At 45.3% G+C, this 21,402-nt stretch overlaps 1 protein-coding gene and 1 long non-coding RNA gene across 3 annotated transcripts in view; one reads left to right on the top strand and one right to left on the bottom strand.

The window, feature by feature from the left end:
- LOC144328448 (uncharacterized) overlaps positions 1-21,402 on the top strand; it is a 44,300-nt gene that overhangs the window by 10,885 nt on the left and 12,013 nt on the right. The gene's annotated exons all lie outside the window — the stretch shown is intronic.
- IL22RA1 (interleukin 22 receptor subunit alpha 1) lies at positions 1,476-19,795 on the bottom strand. Its single transcript, XM_028738854.2, has 7 exons — positions 19,331-19,795; positions 15,869-16,001; positions 9,313-9,491; positions 8,020-8,207; positions 6,606-6,741; positions 5,418-5,542; positions 1,476-4,111 (listed from the first exon to the last, which is right to left on the bottom strand). Exons 1-7 carry the CDS (start codon positions 19,371-19,373, stop codon positions 3,152-3,154), a joined length of 1,764 nt encoding a protein of 587 aa, XP_028594687.2. The 5' UTR covers positions 19,374-19,795; the 3' UTR covers positions 1,476-3,151.

Below are 21,402 nucleotides of genomic sequence, written 5' to 3' on the forward strand. Positions count from 1 at the left end.
AGGAGGTGTCACAACTATAACATCCCATGGAATGTGAGGGGTGGGGAGAGGGAGGGCCGGATTTTGGTGTCACACAGGGCTTCAGTTAAATTTTACAGTCTGCCACTACTGCAAAATTTCAAAGGATGTTGGCATTTTTCTTCCTATACAGTGGTACCTCAGGTTACAAACACTTTGGGTTACAAATTCCACTAACCCGGAAGTAGTACCTCGGGTTAAGAACTTTGCCCCAGGATGAGAACAGAAATCATGTTGTGGTGGTGCGGCGGCAGTAGCAGGCCCCATTAGCTAAAGTGGTACCTCAGGTTAAGAATGGTTTCAGGTTAAGAACGGACCTCCGGAACAAATTAAGTTTGTAACCAGAGGTACCATGCAAATTGAGATTAAGATTAAGATTTAAATGTGAATGGTAGCAATTCTCTCCCCCTGCAGCTACTTTTGAGTTTCCGCCAAATACGCTTTAGATGTTGGCAGGATAAGAGTGCTGCAAAGGTTGCATGCCACCCCACCCCACCCCAATCTCTGCTGAGCAGTAACAAGATTCTAGGGAGTTCCAGGTGCTCACCTGGAGTGAGCAAAAGGGTTGTGCTTTTGTTGGGGAAATCAAAGGATGGTGAAACAGAAAGGCAGTTTTACCACCTTATTCTATACAGTGGAACCTCGGGTTTTTGAATGTAATCTGTTCCGGCAGACCATTCGACTTCTGAAATATTCGAAAACCGAAAACTGAAAGTGGAAGCCTCAATACAATAGGGAAACTCAAAAGGGAAGCCACGTGGCATGTTCGGCTTCCAAAAGATCATTCGAAAACTGAAGCAGTTACTTCCGAGTTTTCGGCATTTGGAGGCTGAAACATTCGTCACTGGAGATGTTCGAAAACTGAGGTTCCACTGTGCTAGCGCCAGATTTAGAGCTGTGTGGCCAGTTCCCCTGCAGAGGGCACCAAGCCGAGGGGGCGCAAAATAATAGTAATAATAATAATATTTTTTAAACCTATATTTATATGGATACCTCCTGAGAAGATCCATTAAAAAGCAACTGTACTGAAAGGCATTATTGTGAAAATAATAAATATTGGGGTGGGTGGGGATTTTGTCCTTGCTCAGGGCACCATACCACCAAAGTCAGTCGCTGCCTACACCCTACATGGCTTGAGGTGGAAGTGAGGATGGAAGAACTGTCTTGCATTGCTTCGTCTGTTTGCTAGTTAAAACAAAAGTGGAGTGGTGTGCTTTTTGTGTGTGTTTGTTTTATTCTCCATTGGAAACAATGAGAGGTAAAAGGGAAGGGAAGATTTAGGCAAGCTCTGAAGCGCATGTTCAAATCCTCTCCCTGTATCTGAAATGGGGGCATTTGGAGCCCTAGGGACGTTGCAGCTCTGATGTCAGATGCTTCATGATGCTCCCAAAATGACAAAGAGGATTTTCCTCTCTGACATCAGAGCAACGTCAGAAAAGTAGACCCATTCCATCCTATGACAATGTTGATGTATTTTATTTACTTTTTATTTCATTTCATAAAAATTTATACACTGCTAGATTGTAAAAATAAAATTCTCAAAGTGGTTTACAAAAGACAGAACAGTAAAATCAAGAAATATTTACAACCCCATTTTAAAACATACAAAAGTTAAAATACTAAAACAGCTTAAAATTACCTTCTGCTACATCTATTGTTAGCAATACTCAGAGCAGATCCATTAAAATTAATGGACATGGCTAATTTAGGTTGAGCGATTTAAATGGGTCTGCCCTGAGTAGAACTTAGTTGGCTGTAATTCTTCTTTCCTTTAAGAGCTCTTTTAATGTTTTTTATACTTGGCTCCAGAAAATTAATCATCTGAGTGTATACACCCTTCCAGGGAATTATGGAATCATTGCCTCAGGCAATTTATTAATAAAGCTTTCCTTACATTCCATTGTGTTTGGACCTGGTTGTTTGGTTCAGTGCATTTTGCAGGATCAAGTTAGCTGTGAAGTTTGGAACACAGACAACTCCTCAAAGGGTATAGGCTATTTTGAACTATAAATACAATTGTTAGCTCTCTGTAGACTGAAAATAAGTCAGACTAATAATAAAAATATTTATTAGTAAAGTACAAAGATAGTACATACTTCTCCCGCGCCCCCAATGTAAGACAGAACTGGGGAAGAGTCACAAATGTCTCTGCTGCTTCTGTTCCTGTCCCTTTAACTCAGGAGCGCCCAACCTTTAGGAGCCAGTGAGCAAATGTGGAATTTTGAGGAAACAGACACCAGTCAGAAAATGGCTGCCGTGGGTGTGTGACATGCCACAAAATGGCTTACATCTAAAAGAGCAGAAAAAGAGATGGGTCCACAAAATGGTGGAGGCATTCACCCCATCAACGGTCCTGTCATCCATGAGAAAAAAGGTACCTACATCAGCCACTGCCATGCTTGCTCACAGAGAGAAGCTCTTTGCAGCAATCTTCTGTTCAGAATGGGAGGGCAGGAAGGTGTCCAGCCCTGGCATCCAATGAAACGTGAGCATATTTAAGGGCGGTGTGCAATGTAGGAGAGGCCAAGTCAGTGCAAACAGGAACAGAGCAAGAAGAACAAGCAGTCTCTTGCAAGCACTGTGGATTTGTTTGGTGGAAATTTACTGAGACCTTTCATGGGCACCGTAGGAGGAACTCACGGGCACCACACTGGTGGTTCCTGCTCAACAGTGGCAGCTTCTTCTGCTGACATGAGCAGGTGGTCATTCTTATCGCTAGGCCATGTAAAGGGTCGCCTCCTGACTTGCAGGCAAAACTGCAATTAACACAAAGGCAGGCCAATCTGTGTGTTTCCTCCCACACCCAATCAGCCGGCAACTCAAGTTTGGGGTATCTGCCACAAGGTAGCACCAGCACTGTCAGGATTCCTTGTGCAAGCTAACCAGCAATGTGTGAGGGACAGAATCACCTGGGAATAATCATGCCAGCAGTATCAACCCACTTGGCAGGGTACCTATCAACCACATTTAGTTTTCCTTTAATGGGCTAAAGTGTGATTCACAAAGAGGATTCAGGAACAGCTGGGAAAAGACATTTCCTTTCAACTCTGTTTTGGAGGGAGACATTTCCACCTCCCTTGTGTTATCGCCTCCCCTCGCTCCATTCCTCAGTTGCTGGATGCGTTAACCACTATTAAGCGTCTGCATTTTCCTCAGACGCTTGATCCCACTGCACCTTCAGCTCCAAGTCTCTGAACAGGCTTGTGAAGAGCCCATTGCTGTGGGCAGAGTCTAAGGTATCTGGGTTTGTACCAAGGAACCCAGGCTTGTTTTCCAACCCCTTGCTCACTTGAGTTATGCAGTCCGATACAGGGAGTCCCAAAGGCTGATGTTGGGGATTCGTCCAGGCTGTCAAATCCCAGGCCACCCACTGCCCAGGGTTCTGATCTTGAATGAGGCTGCTGCAGGTGCGATGTGAAAACAAGGATGGTGGCACGCTTGACAGAAGATTGCCATCTGAGACGGCATTTTGGTCGAAATCCACTGCAGATGGTTGCAATTCTGCTGGCTGCTCTCTGTAGCTCCCTGTCTTGTTGCCTCTTGTGGCAGGTACTCTCTCTTCCAGAAGGGGTGGAAGCAGTTGTGGCATATCTTGCATGTCTTCCTGAAGCAGCAGACATTGAGTTCGCTCTGCGTCTCCCAACACAGGCACCGGCATCTGTTGGGGCTTGTTTCCCCACAATTCTCTTTTGATCTGTTCTGGCGGCTGCGCTTTATAATGCTCGCTGCTCAAGGAGACCTCAGCTAAAGAATCGAGCTTCCTCACTTGATTTGCTGAAGAATTCGCTTTGGTGGAGCTGGTGCCTTCAAAACACACTCCATATGTTAACGGCGAAGGACCTTGTGTGCATGGTGGGTTGTTCTTGGCCATTTGTGGTGTATAACCTTCATGCTGAGCAATGGTCTGGAACAGTGGTGCGTTGGCCTGTTTCTGGTAAGCTGTTTCTGTCAGGCTGAACACTCCCTGATGTTGGGTGATCTGTGCCTGGTGCTTCTCTATAGTAAGTTGGACAGGCTTGCACGATTCATAGGGGTTCAGAATATATTCCACTCTCGGCACGAGAGGTTGGGAGCGTAAAATATCCTTGAAATCCTATCAGGGAAGAAGGATTAAATTTAGTTGCCAGAGATACGCATCAGCATAAACATAGGCAGCTAGAGAGATAATGAAGCAGAGTGGCGGAAGGACCGAGTGGTGAAGCAGGAAGTCCCCACCATTAAGCAATCAAGTTCACTCTCTGCCATGGGGCCAGCATGGAAAACAGGAAGTTGCCTTATACCAAGTCAGGCCATAGGTTCATCTAGGTCAGTATTGACTACAGCAGGGGTAAGGGGAACCTCTATCAGCCTGAGGGCCACATTCTCTTCTGGGCAAGCTTCCAAGGGCCACATGCCAATGGTGGGCAGGATCAGAGGCAAAAGTGGGTGGAGCAATGAATGCAAATTTCACTTTTGTATACTAATTTCTGCAGAGACTCACACACTCCTCTTTAACTTCCATCCAGGCAGGCGCAAGACCTTACCAGAGTTCAAGGTCACATCCCAGCAGGGCAAAAACATTCAAGGAGTGTGTGAAGCAGGTCGAGTGAGGGCTGCGGCCTGGTCAGAGGGGGGGTGGCCTGTGAAGAGTTTTGAGGGCGAGACGGAGAGGACTCGAGGGCCACAGTTGGCACCTGGGCCTGAGGTCAAATGTGACAGGCTACAGGGATGGGCAGCAGCTTACCAGGATTTCAGGCAGGGATCCTTCCCACTGCTACCTGGAGAAGCCAGGGATTGAACCTGGCATCTTCTGCACGCAAAGCAGAGGTTTGACCACTAAGTTATGCTCCTTCCTCTAAGAGGAAAAGGTTTTTCACTTCAGGGTGAGAATCAGCTTTGCCCTCAGGGAACCTTCCGTGAATTTAAGGGAGGGGAGAGAGGGTTCTTATCCCCTTTCATAATGGGCTTTGTAGAAAGCACTGCTTCTATTTTATCCAAAGCCCACTGCAAAATGATCCCCTCTCTCCTCCTGAGTTCTCTGTGTAAGCCAAAGAGCTTGAGGGGTTGAGAGAAATTAATGGCGACCACAAAAATCACAGGTGGCTACTAAGCCAAGCCAAAATATGGGAACTCCTGGTTAGTAAACACCAAGAACTGCCATGTTTTGTTTACAAGAGTAACCATTCCACCAAGCCTCTCCACTTGCAAAGAAATTCCTAAAAGAGAAATCAAACTATTAGGAACCCAGGCAGTGCAGCAATTTCTCCAGCATTCCTGGGTGGGGGCTACAGCCTTCTCCTTGCCCTTCAGGCGCTACTCTTTTATGTATGAACAATGCCCAGCAATTAAAAGCCCAGGCTCATTAATAAAAAAAATCCAACAACCTTCCATAAAGGGGGCGGGGGAGGTACAGTACATACCAAAGACGTGGGTTGCTGTGCGGTGTGCTGTTTAATATACTTGTAAATGAAGTAATATATTGTTCCAAAGATCAACAGTGCCGCAAACAGAGCTACCGCGAACAAATATGCAAACCAGGTGGTATCTGGAGAGAGAAAACAAACCGTTAAAGATAGCAAGACCAGGAGAGTTGAGAGGGCAGGAACAGATGGCATGCATCGTCTAGTCATTCTGACTTAAGAGTTCATAGGACTGGTCTGAGCTTTTATAAAGGATCATCATCTTTCCAACCAAAGTAAAGGGAAGTGATGAATCTCCATAGGGACAAAGGAAGCTGCCTTAGTCAGAACACTGGTCCATCTATCTTAGTATTGTCTACACTGGCTAGTAGCGCCTCTCCAGAGCTTCGGACAGGGGTCTTTCACAGCCTTACTAGGAGATGCTGGGGGTGAAAAATGAGACCTTCTGCATTCAAAGAAGGTTCTCTACCACTGAGCTATGTGGCCCTTTACTTTTTGAACTAGCAAAATGCCCTTATTGTGGAGAGCAGAAAGAAAGTCTATGAATGGCAAAGATGCCCAGAGGGCCTCTGTACACACTCAAAGAACCTGGAGCACCAGGGGCAGTTTTACAGTGGTGTCCACAAGTGTGACACTTTCCCACAGGAATGAAGCATAACTCTTTATTTATATGAAGGCAAGTAACAGGTCTCAACATTTGTGAGATGGAATCTGCTTCCTGCTCCTGGTGTCCCCCGTTTCTTGTGGTGGAACAGGGTTTGTCTCCTGCAGGATTTCAGCCCGGTGTAATTTAGTCACCCTGCTGTGAAGGGTGCCTCTTGGTTAATGCCTCTTGGTTAGCACTTGCGACATCACCAACCCATTCCAAATCCCTCAAGCAGTGTTTCATTGTTTGCAAAATATTTGTGGCTTTCTGGCTTTCTTGTTGTTAAGATAAGGGCTTAACTCACATTCATGGAAAGATATATGCACCTGTGTAAAATAAATAAATACACTGAGATGGGGGGGGGGGGAGGACAAAGAGCTCCATAGACTCATTTGTGGCAGGCAAGACTGGGGACTGGTACATTCATTTGTGATGCAAGTTGTGCCACAAGGTTCACAATGGGAAAATTGTCTGTGGTGACTGCTTCATCTCTAATGTTTTCAGTATTTAAGATCCGCCAACATTTCATAACAATGTCTCACCTGATAGTGTTTTTGCCCGAAAAACGTAAGGCTTGCTGATTTTGTCTGAATATCTTATGTGTATTGTGCCATTGTATTCGGTGTTGGGATACAAGTCAGAGATTTCAAATTCATTGTTGTTGTTAACTTTGACCCACTAGAGAGAAAGAAAGCGAGAGAGATTTGTATTTTAAGTAGGGAAAGTGGTACTTTGTGTTATCTACTTTCAAAGCTCCACTAAGGGCCAAACTATATGTTATGCTTAATGTGTAGTATATAGTTGTGTCTTCTGTTTTCAATCCCCTGATTTCCACTCCTGGTGGCAGCTGGGGATAAACCTGCCCTCTCCAGACCATCAGGGATCCTTGCACCTCTGATTCACTCAGGAAAAACAGAAGATGTAGCCACATGCTGTGAACTGAGCATAACATGAAACTTAGTCCTGACACTTCATAAAACAAGGGTGTTTCCGCATGAATATGTATAACAACACACAGAGAGCTAAAGACTGAAGCTGAAACTTTTGGTTACCCTCAGTTTCTCATTTCTCCAATCTGAAGTTCAGTTCTCCATGTTTCCACATAAGTTTGGAATTCTTTTAAAAATTCCCTTGTGAAAATTCACAAATGTTTCAGTGCAAATTACTCCTAATCCACACATTTTTGCATGCGTTTTGTCTTATCCACAAATTTTTGTATGCGTTTTGCCTAATCCACACATTTTGGCAAAACAATTTCCCCTAACATAATGCACATTTGTATGTTATTTTCACCAATATATGTATTTTTATGCACACTTCAGTATGTGCATTTTTTGACAAATCACATGGCTGGAGAACTGTATTGCAACATTCAGAGAAGTGCAAATATTGAAGGGTGGCTGTGTTTTGGTTTGCATATTATTTTGGAAAATGTGAATGAGGTAGGTTTGTCTTTAAATGGGAACTGAATTGAATTTATTTTCCATCCTTAATCTGTATGGAATAACACTCCACTGACCCTCAAGAAGTATGCAGTAGGAAGGCAGCCCACCTAGGAGAAGGAAACTCTGACCCTAAACTTCTGCTGCCTTGCAGGATATCTTTGGGAGAAGAAAAGGCCAAGGAGGGAACCCTACACAAATCCAGAGTGGAGTCCCTAAGACAGTTGGATGGTGCCTTGTACACCTCCTTCCAGCAACTCCTGCAGACAAGCTAGCGCTAAACATATTGCTCTGCTTTCCTTTGGACCACACTTTGTCACCTGGGCACACTGCTCAGGCTTGTGCCCCGGGGGAGGTCACTTTGGTGTTGCTAATGCATCAGTTTGACTTCGCCCCCAGAAGTGCATTCCATTGTCTCTTGAGACAGACAACAACAGTCAAAGAAATAAGAATTGGGTATTTCCCCCCAAAGTTACCATTTTCTCTCATACACCTGTTTCCCCCCCCCCCTTACCTCCTGCTTTGTCTTTTGGCAATGTATTGTTAATTCGTATTCAAAGGTCGTTCCAATTTGACTGAAAATGTCTATGACGGTCAGGATCTGGTTATCCTTGTCTCTCAGAGGGGTAGCAGGAGGTTGTACATAGAACTTTATTGAATTAACACTGGGTGTGTATTTCACATCAGGACTCCCAATAATGGCTTGGGGAGAGAGAGAGAGAGAGAGAGCACAAGAGTGAGAAAACAAAAGGGATTTGTTTAAGACTGAAGAGTTTAGTGATAGTAGTTTTGAGAACTGGATAACTGAGGCATTTAAAAAGAATTGGCTCAGTTTCTTCAATACTGACTTCTCATTGTTAGCGCCCTTGGCCCTCACATGATGTCTGCACCATGTATTTAAAACATTCATACAAATATACATAATTTTATTTGTATGCCGCCTTTCCACAGTTCAAACCATGATCAAGGTGGCTTACAACATGAAAAAATACATAATTACAGCACAACAAAAGCAGCCATAAAGAAAACATCAAAAAATACACAACCAAATTGAAAAAAAATACACATAAAACATAGTAAGATCTAAAATAAACTTAAGATAAAATAAATTAAAAATTAATATCAATAACAGCAACAACACCCCCTAAACAATTCCCCAACCAACCCAAGAGTACCATTTAAACACTCATGGCTTCTCCCCAAGAATCCTGGGAACTGCAGTTTGTTAAAGGTGTTGGGAATTTGCCTAGTGCCATTAACAAACTACAGTTCTCAGATTCTTTGGGGAAAGCGATGAGTGTCAGAGCAGTGTGAAGAGGACCAAAACACGGGAGTGGAGAACCTTTGGCCCTCCAGTTGTTGCTGAAGTACAACTCCCATCAGCCCCAGCAAGCACGGCCAATGGCCACAGGTGATGAGAACTGTAGTTCAGCCACATCCACACAACCTGCAATAGCTGCACCTGCTGAATGAGGCAGCTTTCTTAAAGAAACATGAGGCCTGTCTTTGGGGAACATGTTTACCTTACTCCTGCAGCTTTCAACTACTGTATGGAAGGGAGAATTTCAACAAATGCATCTTACCCCATCATAGTGCCATAGTGGCGAGACATCCTACAAACTGTTGAAGTTTATTTTCTTGGTTATTTTTAACAATGTGTTCCACTTTTCCACTAAAGTAGAGCTCAAGGCAACTCAAGGAGAGGGTGTGCGGTTTGGAGAGAATTTTGAGGATCAGGTGCTTTGGTAGACATTTGACGGCTGGGCCAGAAGTTCCCCAACCTGGTTTTACAATATTAGCCACTTACTGTTTTCCCGGGGATAGAATCTTGAGGACTCGGCCCATTCGGAGACACAACAGTTAGGGACCGTGGCTCTCACTCTGGCGTAGTAGCACTCGGTGAAGTTTTCCGTTTCAAGTGTGAGATTGCAGGAGCGGCGTGTGATGTTTTGGCACTCGCTCTTGTTCTGCCATGCATCCCCGTACCTATGAACAAAGGTAGCTGAGTCAGGCCAAAAGCCCATTTAGCTCAGTATTATCCAGAGAGAGCCAGTGTGGTGTAGTGGTTAAGAGTAGTAGACTCATAATCTGGTGAACCGGGTTCGATTCCCCGCTCCTCCACATGCAGCTGCTGGGTGACTTTGGGCTAGTCACACTTCTTCGAAGTCTCTCAGCCCCACTCACCTCACAGAGTGTTTGTTGTGGGGGAGGAAGGGAAAGAAGATTGTTAGCCGCTTTGAGACTCCTTAAAGGTAAAGGTACCCCTGCCCGTCAGGGCCAGTCGTGACCGACTCTAGGGTTGCGCGCTCATCTCGTTCAAGAGGCTGGGAGCCGGCGCTGTCCGAAGACACTTCCGGGTCACGTGGCTAGCGTGATGAAGCTGCATCTGGCGAGCCAGCACCAGTGCTGCACCCGGAAACGCCGTTTACCTTCCCGCTATAAAGCGGTCCCTATTTATCTACTTGCACTTAGGGGTGCTTTCAAACTGCTAGGTGGGCAGGAGCTGGGACCGAATGACGGGAGCTCACCCCGTCGTGGGGATTCGAACCGCCAACCTTACGATCAGCAAGTCCTAGGCACTGAGGTTTTACCCACAGCGCCACCCGCGTCCCGCAAGTGAGACTCCTTAGGGTAGTGATAAAGCAGGATATCAAATCCAAACTCTTCTTCTATTATCCAAGCTGACTGGCAAAAACTCTCCAAGATTTCAGGCTAGTGTTTTTCCCAGCCTCACCTGAAGATGCCACCAGGGATTGAACCTGGGACCTTCTGCATGCAAAGCAGATGCTCTAGCTCTGAGTTACAACCCTTCCCCCACAACCACTGCTCCCCATCTGCTTTAGGCAATGTGTGGGTGGAGAACAGCAGGCAGTGGTATAGACAGCACACGTCACTGTTAAACCACAGGGAAGGTAATTCAGGTCTGAGATAGGCATCAATGAAAAAGAGACACGTGCCTGGATATGCCACGGAGCAGTGTGTTGCAAGCTGCGACGCTACCAGCCACTTGGCTGGCTGTGCTATTGTTGCCGGGATTCCAGCTTAAGACAAATAAGAGGGTTTTAGAGCAGTTGGGCCTATTTGGAAGTGAGTTCTCTGCATTCAGCCCTGCATTCACTCCAGGGTGGAGTTCAGGAACCTATTTGGTTCGGCAAGCAGCAGAACTGAGCACTGCACAGCACCGATTGGCCAGCGCCTTTAACATCACCAAGGCAGCTCCCACCTCCAATCTCTAGGACAATTTTGCTTTTAAAAAGCTTCCTTTTAAAACAATGCTAAGATGGCATATGACAGATAGTTTAGGGGTCAAACAGGCTGCCACCTGGGACACAGTGGATGGAGTTAGTGCAGATCACATCACACAATGTGGGCCACTAAGGTCAGAAGGCAGGTTTCACCCTCAGCCCAATGGTGTCCTTAAGAAAACTCTATTACTTTTTCCTTCATAAGTGGAAAATAACAACAACAACAACAACAACAACAACAACAACAACAACAACAACAACAACAATAATAAATTATTTATACCCCCCTCCCCAGCCAGAGTCCGGCTCAGGGCGGCTAATGCCAGTAAAATTGCAGTAAAAACGCAATAGGGGGGGAAACCAATTTAAAATACAGGCTAAAATGTGATTTAAAATGCAGCCTCATTTTAAAAGTAGCCCATAAATCAAAACCATAAGGGGAGGGAAACATAAGGGTCAGACTGAGTCCAAATCAAAGGCCAGGTGGAACAGCTCTGTCTTGCAGGCCTTGCAGAAAGATGTCAAGTCCCACAGGGCCCTAGTCTCTTGTGACAGAGCGTTCCACCAAGTCGGGGCCAGTACTGAAAAGGCCCTGGCCCTAGTTGAGACCAATCTAGCCACCTTATGACCTGGGACCTCCAAAATGTTGTCATTTGTGGACCTTAAGGTCCTTCGTGGGGCATACCAGGAGAGGCGGTCCCGTAGGTATGTGGGTCCTAGGCCGCATAGGGCTTTAAAGGTCAAAACCAGCACCTTGTACTCCACCGGGAGCCAGTGCAGTTGGTAAAGCACTGGATGAAAAGAGCAGAGGGTGTCATGTTACACTGAATCAGACCTTGGGTCCATCTAGTTCAGTCTCGCCTACACTCACTGGCATCGGTTCTCCTGGATTTCAGACCGAGGTCTCTCTAGGCGCAGTCTGGAAATGTCAGGGATTGTACCTGTTTCTGCATGCATTGAGCCACTGCCTTACGTTGGCCATAAACTCAATAAACAATGACAATAATGTGAGGAAGAAGAGCATACTTCCCCACCACTCTGGTAGCTGGTGGCCTTTGTCAGTAGGAATCTCATGGATGGGGTGCAATGCAAGAATACAAAAAAGGGCACCTCTGTGCAGGCCCTCCTTCCAGACAGCCTCCACCCATCATAATAGCCCATCATTTTGTTTGTTTCATCACCCTTGGCGCAGGAGGAGTGGCTCCTCTCATATTCCTCCCTTGAATGAGGCATGCCAAATATGTAGAACGGGGAAGGCTCTCTCTCTTGGGGTGCCAGCTTGTCACCATTTTAGTTATTCGGCTATCCAATTTCTTAGCTGCCCTTTGCTGCAGAGTCCCAGGTTGGGTTGCAGCAGCGCAAAAAAACCAAAAAACCAATGACATTAAAACCGGTTAAAAGTATTTGCATCGAAGAAAATGCCAGAAAAGTATATGGAAAAATAGAAAGGGAGTAGGTCCTAAAATATATATATGTCAGAAGGCCAGGGTAGAGTGGTTAGTCTTCAGTGCACAGTGAAAACAATGCAGTGATGGCACCAAGTGCATTTCTTTACCGTCGTAGCAGGCACTAGGCCTGGGCAAAGAGGTGGGTGTTTCACTAAGGCAGAGGCAGCCAAGAGATTCTTTGGATGACAACTCCCATTATCCCTGGCTATTGGGCATGCTGGCTGCAACATCTGGAGGGCACCATGCTGGCTACGCTGACATGTAAGTTGCTATGTAATATACCTTGCCTGCCATATTTGACCTGATGGTAGGGATGGATGGATGGAACTCAGTTTCTAATTTTCCCAGTCTTTGATCCAGTTCTCTACATTGCTGCAGCAGTTTACAATTTTTCACCATGAAAAGTTGTCAGGATTTTAGTGCAAATTTCTCCCAACGAACATGTGTGCGGTTTTGATTAATGGACTCATTTCTGTGAGAAATTTTCCCCAATATAACACACATTTATATGTTATTTTCATAAATATATGTGTTTTTATGCACTCTTCCCCCTAACATAATGCATTTTTGCGAAACACTGTTGCAAAAATTGGGAGAAATACGGATTTCAGTGGATGGGTGGATGGGTTTTGGTTCTCATATTGTTTTTTGAAAGTGCAAAATGGGTAGTTTCACTTTAAAATGAGAACTGAATGGAATTCCTCCTCCTCCCAACTTTCTAAAAGCCCCTGTGAGCAAAACAAGGCTGCAGTTAAGAGGAGACCAGGTGTCCCTATAGGCCAGAGATGCACGGACTGTAACCTCCTCCCAACTTTCCAAAAGCCTTTGTCAGCAAACAAGGTTTCAGGTGAGGAGTTTTTTTAAAAAGTCACCACCCTACAGTGCAATCCTAATCATGTCTGCTTACAATTAAGTCCTACTGGGTTCAGTGTTTACTTCTGTGTTATTAGCATTTGGATTGCAGCTTTAGCAAAGCAGCAACAGCAGGATTAGAGGAATAACCCAACTCCTCCTCCTCCTCCTCCTCCAGACTTTCTGCCAGCAATCTCATGGGTTGACAGAACAGAAAGATGACAAGACTTACTGCAACAGTCTGCTACCAAGTTTGCGAAAGGCTTTGTGGGTAAATACGCTTGTGGAAGAGGAGGGCAAGTTTTTAAAGAGATGGTGTCACTTACTGCGAAAGCCATAAATATGTTTTCATCGTCGCCAATCTCTTCATCAGTCATCCATTCCTTATGTTTTGGTGGGTGTTCCCTGAAAGTGTGTCTGTGTGTGTGTGTGTGTGTGTGTGCGCGCACGTGCGTGTAGCTCTCAAGCTATCTGGTGCCCTTCAAATCAAATCCAGGGATCTCTTTTCCTCCCTGTTTTGCATCTCGAAAGCAGGCAGTGGTGTAATTTATCTGCATATTTCCCCCCCTCGGCTCTTTAGCTTAATTGCTACAATGAATATTCAATTTAGATATTAAGATTTAATGAGAATTTCATAACCCATCTATGGATTGCAACCAGAGGGTTATGTTTACTGGAAAGATCAAAGGAGAAAAGTGTCTGGGTGCCAAGTTCTCCAGCTTGTGCAACAGAGGAAAATCTAAAGTACGATGCAGTTCAGGGGGACAGCAGCTATCTCAGCAATGTGATGGAAGCAAATTGGGTGAAAGCTGTCATCAAGAGGATGTGTTTACACGCCACCCCTACCCAGTCATCTGAGTTAGATATGTCTTTGCTCATTTTACAGTTATTGGAAAACATTCAGGTTGGGTCTACTTGTGCAACAGCATGAAATGGACTGTGTCATGGGCCTGCATGATGAAAAGAGAGCTCTTTTTTATCTGTTCTGCCAGAATAGGAATAATTCTTGCATATTTTATGCATTATTATAATATGCATTTTATGCACATATATGTATACCCCAAGTTTCCTAAAGTTACCAGCACATAAACAGATACCTACAACAATGTGTATAAAAGGGCACTTTGCATTAATACTTATACAATTATGTTGCAGAAATGTAGTACATTGGTACCTTGGTTTGCATACGTTTTAGATTACAAACACGTCAAACCCGGAAGTGCGTGTCCCGGTTTGCAACCTTTTTAAAAATTATTATTACAACCCATTGTTTTTGGATTATGGACAAAAAAATTTTTGAGGCCCCATTGGCGAAAGTGCGCCTTGGGTTACAACCTGTTTTGGTTTACAAACAGACCTCCGGTATGGATTATGGTTGTAAACCAAAGTACCACTGTTCATAATATATATATTACAGAAATATAATGTAGAATTAGTTGGGTTTTAACAAACCAACAAAACAGATAATGCCCAAGTGCTCTATGCAAGAGCACTTGACTGGGGCTGAATCTACACACGGGGGGGGGGGGGACCACTATAAATAAGCCATGAATTCAGTCGTTATAACAAAAGAAAAAACTCTATGTAAAATTGCATAGACAAAGTTTTTTGCTCTACAGCAGCATCTGGTGTTACATGTTTATAACACATTTAAAACACTGTTGGTTTTCTAATATAGCTGAGTCCTTTGTCAGGACCACTAAACACCGTGCATAAATCCATGGAAAACAGGTTGGTGAATGTGTGTACATGTTTGCTTACACGCACGTATGCTGAGCAAGGGGAAGCAAGCACATCTTGCAAGCAGCACCAGTTTCTCCCACAGCTACAGTGGCATTGCAGCTCCACAAGGCTGCCTCTCATTTGCCAGTTGCATTCCAAATGGCAAAACTACTTCTGCACCCTGCCACTTAGGTGTGACCTGAATTCCTTGCACTGGGAGTATTCACATTGCGATACTGGTACAAGGCAACCAGTGGTTGGAGCGCTGGAGACAGGGGTCCACACCCATACTCAGTTCAGTGGCAGAGCTTTGTGCTCCGGCACTGCGGGGCGAAGAGCAGGTGGGGGCGGGGCTGGTGCGCATCCTGGGGGCGGGGCACACCACCTACAGGGGCGTGATGCCCTGCGTGGGCAGGGGGGCAGCCGCGATGGCACCCTGCTGGGATCGCGCTGCTGGGGGCGGTGCGCTCCCCCCGCATTCCTCTTCCTCTGCCAGTGATTCAGTTATCAAGCTCTCTGTGTGAACTTGGGCCAGTTACAGCCTTTCAGCCTAATATGCTTACTTTGGAGATAAAATGGATAGGATCACATTGAGCTCCTTATAAATGTAATAATTGGGACTGTCAGCGCCCATTAGTGAGAACCTAAAGTTACACAACAGCCTCAAAATATGGCCGTATCCAGAGCCACCTCAACCATTAGGCAGAATAAGTTTATCATTTCAGATGGTAGATACTGGGAGTGTTCCATATGGTAGATATTGGGGGTGTTCCCTTCTAAGCCCCCCCCCCCAACTGTTCCCTTCTCTTACAGGATAGAGCTGTGTTTCTCCATATGTACTTGCTGTCATCAAATGTGGCATAGGACGCTGTCCCATTGACAGTACTGAAAAGTCCAATTGGCTTCTGTTTCTAGAATGGGGAGGACACGTCATCTTGCCTGTTGCCCTGGGCAGCAAAATGTCTTGGGCTGGGCCGGGGTCTGTTTCTGACACAATGCTATTTCTACAGCAAAGTATTTTTCTCCCTATCTGAAATATCTGTGGGTTCAAAGAATAACAGTCACCCCAAGTAAGGAGAAGGAATAGTCCTCTTACTTCTTATACTGCACATCGTACACCGTGCCTGAAAGTGGCTCCCCCCAGCTCTTCCAAGTGAAGATATTTTCAAAGTTTGTGGACGAAAAGATTGGTTGTTGAATGAGTGGTGATCTCTCTGCTAGCGAATTCCCTACAATGAAGGGGAAAGATTATTAGAGGTTAACCGTAGAAAGTGCAGTCTCTGTACTTAGGCTGTGTATATCTTATCAACTTAAAAGGCAACTAGGGTCATTCTTTTTCTCAATTCAGACTAAAGCTGGTTGTACGTGGTGGTGGTAGGGACAACGACACATTGAAACAAGGGGTGAAAGGATCCATCCATTTTGGCTCTCTCAGTTTCTCATTTCTCAAAATTTAAATACAGTTTTCTACATTTTTTCAACAATGGTGGATTTTTTGGGGGGTCAAAAATCCACATGAAAATTCTCCAGTATGTTTACGTGTAATTCTGCAAATAGATATTGTCAGGGGCTCAGGAGCAGAGGCACAGGGGAGAGAGGAAATGGAGAGTGAAGGGGAAGAATCTGAGGGCAGCGTAGGGGAGTATGAAAGTGGCCCGAGAGATTCCATGAGTCTCTCCAGCGAATCAGAAGATTCCCAGAGGGGGGCGCCGATGGCCAGGGCAAGGGGGGGTCCCAGGGGGGACACACCAGAAGCAAGGGGCCAGCGGGGACTCCCAAAGCAGCAGCGGGAGATCAGGACCAGCTCCTCCACCAGAGCGTAGTGAGGGGGAAGAGTCACATGTATCAGGGCCAGCTTCTCCTCCAGCAGGGAGAGAAGATAAGTCAGGGTTGGCCACGCCTCCATCGCAGAGTGAGGGAACGGAGGGGGAGTCAGGTGCAGCTAGCCTCCCCGAAGGGGGAAGCAGTGACAGGAGCAGTGTAACGGTCAGGAGGAAGGTGGCCGGCTGGGCGCGCGCGCCAAGTTCGAATGTACAGGCGCGCGGCACAGCAGGAAACCCGGATTGGGAACCAGGTCCTAAAGCCCGCCGGAGGGAGGGGGAAGACTCAGGGGACTCAGCGTCAGAAGAGTCTAGAAGAGGCGAGACCCCAGCGGACAGGCGGGCCCAGAGGAGAAGAGAGCAAAGGAAGAGGTGGAGCAAGGCTAGAGTCTTAAACTGGTGTCTGGGGGGAGGAGATTCAGACGGAGCTTCAGCAGTCTAGAGTTTGAGACGTAGAGCTGCGCGCCGCGGCTTTGAAATCGAAACTGAACTTCAATAAAGACTTTTGTAAATAGTAACGCACTGGCGTTGGTCCTTTGTGAGCTGGGACCTCGGGCAGCTCTGACAGATATATTTTTCCATGCAGTTTTAACTAACAATATATTCCTCACAATATAATGCATCTAGTATATTATTTTAACTAATATATTGAGGGGGGTTTTTTTTGCAAAGTTTCCCTTAATATATATTTATAAACCATCTGTGGTTGGAGAACTGTATTGCAAAATTCTGATATTTGCGAATTTCAACGAACTACCCTGTTTTAGTTCTCATATTGTTTTAGGAAAATGCAAATTTCATAGAATCAGCTATCAATGTGAACTGAATCAAATTTATTCCCCATCTCTATTTTTTCCCCATACAGTATTTCATAAGAAATGACAGGATAGATATGGATAATGATAACATTTATTACCGACCTTAATGTTTGTGGCTAATGTCATGTGTGCACCACTTCCCAAACCGGCAGTGGGAGCACAGAACAAATGCAGAACGAAATTCCCCTCAGTTTGAGAACCCCTATTTTAGAGAATTTTATTTGCTGCTTTTTGTTGCAGTATTGCTGTACATTGGTCTGGGATTTTGTAGGTGGAAGGGTGGTGTTGAAATGCAATAAAACTCAGGCCAGTGGGGACTCCATACCACTTTACCTGGCCCTCTCAGGCCTTGCTTTGCCCCCTCCTTGAGGGTTTTTGCCTCACTGGAAAGTTTCCTTGGAGTAGGTGGAGGATAGGGAGAGATATGTGCGTAGAAACTAGCTTGCTGTACAAAGGTATCATTTATATTCATTGCTTGGCTCACTTTTGCCTCTAGCCCCGCCCACCACTTGCATGTGGCCCTTCAAAAGGCTGCCTTGGGCAGAAATGGGCTCTCCGCCCCACAAACAAACAAACAAACAACGGTTTCAGGTGGGGAGCCGGCTATTGCCTTAAACCTGTCAAGCACTCTCAGCTGAGCAGTGTTTTGGCAACAGCGATCAGGAAATACAGACCCACATTGTTTAAAAAGTTTACAGTTGTTTTTTTAGAATTGTAGAAGTAAAAAATATGCAGCTGGGATTTCCCCTACCTCATTACCCTCGCCTCACGGCAGCGATGCAAACTGCCGTGCTGGGTGTTGGCTGTAGGAGTCAACTCCTAGGGGTCTGGGGCCCCCAAAGTGGATGAGCATTGTCATTCTAATGGTGTGCGTGTACCATGTCTTGTGATTGATTATGTGGGGCAGGGCTTACCCCAAATATTTTATTCAAATTGGCATCCCTGGTGTTGACTCCAGGTTATGCAGTTCCCATGGGCAAGAGGACCTCCTCAAAGCCCACTCTCTCAACAAGTCCAGCTTCTATTCCCTGGATTCTCGGTTGTGTGTTTGCTTTAAAAGTGTGTTGTGTACACCGTCAGAGTCTCACAAGCAGCAAATTGCAATAAGGATGAGAATTAGAGTCCAGCCCACATCTCTCCCTATTCAAAGGGCAAAACCTCCCATGGAGGGTAAAGGAAAAACAACTCTTCGCAACGCCCAGCTTGGACTCTCCTGCTTTGACTGTGTAGTGAAAAGACCTAGGAAATACTTTGATTTCATTTCAGCTTTCTGTTTTGCTTTCCCCCCCACACCACTGCCCCAGATAGGTTGGAGACCACCTATCTATTGAGAGGAAAACTTTCCTCTTTAGGACTGAAATCCTAGGCTTAGTACATACCATACCTTTAAACCCGTATAAAGTTAAGATTAGTAAGATTTTTTTATTTTAAAAATTTCCATAATACAATAAAATTTGGAATAGAAAAGAAGAGAAAAGGACAATAGAAATAAAGAAAATAAAAGGAGGGGGAGAGAGAGAGAAATAAGATAGGCAGCCCCAGTCAGCGGTAGATAGAGGGGAGTGAGACTTGCTTGGTCTCAGAGCCTCGGGGGCGCAGCAGGAGATGCTGCAACTATGCTGTAGAATGGAAGGCAAGAGGTGGGGGGGGCGCTGAATTTTGGCGTCACACAAGGCACTGCTGAATTTTGAGACCCCAGGTCTGCCACTGGCCCCAGTTGCTATAGAGGAACGCTGTTTTTACCTGCTTGACAGTTGAAACAAGTGAAGCTATGACAATGCCACTCCAGGGCGTAAGCTCGAAACAAAGCTAATGGGAGATCACATTTGCCTGCTTGGCAAACTCTCACTACAGCTTAAAGAGATTCAGAAGTCATGAAGAGAGGCTTTAATAAAGAGGAGTCAAAGGCTGGTTACTTACCCACTAGGGAGCACAGGGCCCAGAAGATGAGAAGTTCCTTCATTAATAGCACGGCACAAAGAGTCGTGGAATGGGGCTAGCTGTCCTCAACGCTGGCTGAATAAATTTGGGAAGGCTCCAGGCTGGTGATCCTGGACTACCCTGTCTGCCTAGGCTGAAAAGATAATACGGTAACGCTGTCCCCACTGCAGCACATGGAATCGAGCGAGCTTCGTCGGAGACTTCGTCTTTGCTTAAGTGCCAGAGGAATCAGAGCATCCAGCAGTCTGAAGCCAAGCCAAGCATATTTCCTGATAAGGGACTTCCTGCTGACATTCCTCACGAGAAGTCAGGAACTGGTTTTTCTGGTCTAGTCGCCTTTTTCTTCTTCATTTACTATTACCTCAACCAGCAGAAACAGGGCTCCGCACCTCAGCCTGTGGCTACGGAACTTCTGCAATTCTTGTCGCGCAAGCTGCTGTCACACTGGTGAAAATAAAAAAAAAACCCTTTTGAAAAGCCTGCACAAGGGAAGACAGTGTCAGGATGTCGTTTTGAAACAGCCTTTTACTTTGGTTTGCTTTTTTAAAAAGCAACATCCATGCATTCCTAAGCCTGAGGTGAGCTGAGTTATAAAGTAAAATAAATAATATTAAATAAAATGTAAGTTCTTGTTTGAAAGCTACATACTCTGAACACTTATATTATCCTAAAACAACTTGCATCTGGTCCACACCATACTTTTGAAGCGCATCCAATACACGCAATACTTGCATCCAGTACACAATGCATACCTGAAGGAGCGTCTCCACCCCCATCGTTCTGCCCGGACGCGGAGGTCCAACGCCGAGGGCCTTCTGGCAGTTCCCTCATTGCGAGAAGCAAAGTTACAGGGAACCAGGCAGAGGGCCTTCTCGGTAGTGGCACCCACCCTGTGGAACGCCCTCCCATCAGATGTCAAAGAGATAAAAAACTACCTGACATTCAGAAGACATCTGAAGGCAGCCCTATTCAGGGAAGTTTTTAATGTGTGACATCTTAGTGTATTTTTGGTCTTTGTAGAAGCCGCCCAGAGTGGCTGGGGAAACCCAGCCAGATGGGCGGGGTACAAATAATAAATTTTTATTATTATTACTAAGAGCACATGACTTCCCAGAGAACTGTAGTTTGCTCCTGGCAGAGCTACAATTCCCAAGGATATTTGAGAGGAAGTCATGCACTTTATATGTGCATTGGATATTATTATTTTTTTATATATATAAATTTTTATTAAGGTTTAACATCTTTTCATTACTACTTTGGACTCCCTCACGTCTCCCGCACCCACTTGCATCATTATGAAATTGTTTCCAAGCAAATTATCATTTTGTTCATAGTCTTAGATTCAATCATTAAAATACAGTCTCTTCCTTTCTCTTAAAAGAAATATATACTTTCCTTATTTCCCTTATAGTTGAACTCAAATCTAGTTTAGTGGTAGACAATTATTTCTACTCTGACGTCCTTGTTAACATTCAGTCAAATTACAGTACTTTTGTAAGTAAATCTTGAATTTCTTCCAGTCTTCTTCAACCCTCTCTTCTCCCAGGTCTCGGATTCTGCCAGTCATCTCAGCTAATTGCATATAGTCCATCAGCTGCATCTGCCATTCTTCCAGAGTGGGTAAATCTTGAGTTTTCCAGTTCTTGGCGATCAGTATCCTTGCTGCCGTTGTTGCATACGCATTGGATATTATTTAAAAGGTGGGGCTTGTCTCTAGACTTTGTTCCCTCCAGATATTGTTGGGCTACAATGGGGTGGAGAAGTGAATGCAGGCAACAGGCTGAATCTTGCCCTCTCCAATGACCATGGGCCATATTGGCAGGTGGGTGGGGCCACCCCTGTCAATTAACTGATGTCACCGTATCAGGTGAAGCATTTTCCTTTGCCTTTATGGTTTGGATTCAAACTGTGCAGGCAAAGGAATAGAGCTTTGTTTATCAGCAGTGCCTGCAAACCCTTCTCTGGGCAGGGAGCAGTGGCTGTACCTGCCTTGCACCTGATGACATCGGTGTAGGGCAGGTGGGCATGGCTTTGGGAAAACAGCCTCAAAT

Source organism: Podarcis muralis, chromosome 7, assembly GCF_964188315.1.
Source record: "Podarcis muralis chromosome 7, rPodMur119.hap1.1, whole genome shotgun sequence".
In the NCBI taxonomy this organism is placed as follows: domain Eukaryota; kingdom Metazoa; phylum Chordata; class Lepidosauria; order Squamata; family Lacertidae; genus Podarcis; species Podarcis muralis.

Excerpts from the sequence above, each read along its gene's own strand:
- IL22RA1 (XM_028738854.2), bottom strand. The coding sequence starts at position 19,373 with ATGAAGGAACTTCTCATCTTCTGGGCCCTGTGCTCCCTAGTGG. Across the intron at positions 6,742-8,019 it reads GCCAAAAGACAAAGCAGGAG|TGGGTCAAAGTTAACAACAA; the intron begins GTAAGGGGGGGG and ends CTTTCTCTCTAG. Across the intron at positions 5,543-6,605 it reads TCGGGCAAAAACACTATCAG|ATACCACCTGGTTTGCATAT; the intron begins GTGAGACATTGT and ends TTCTCTCTCCAG.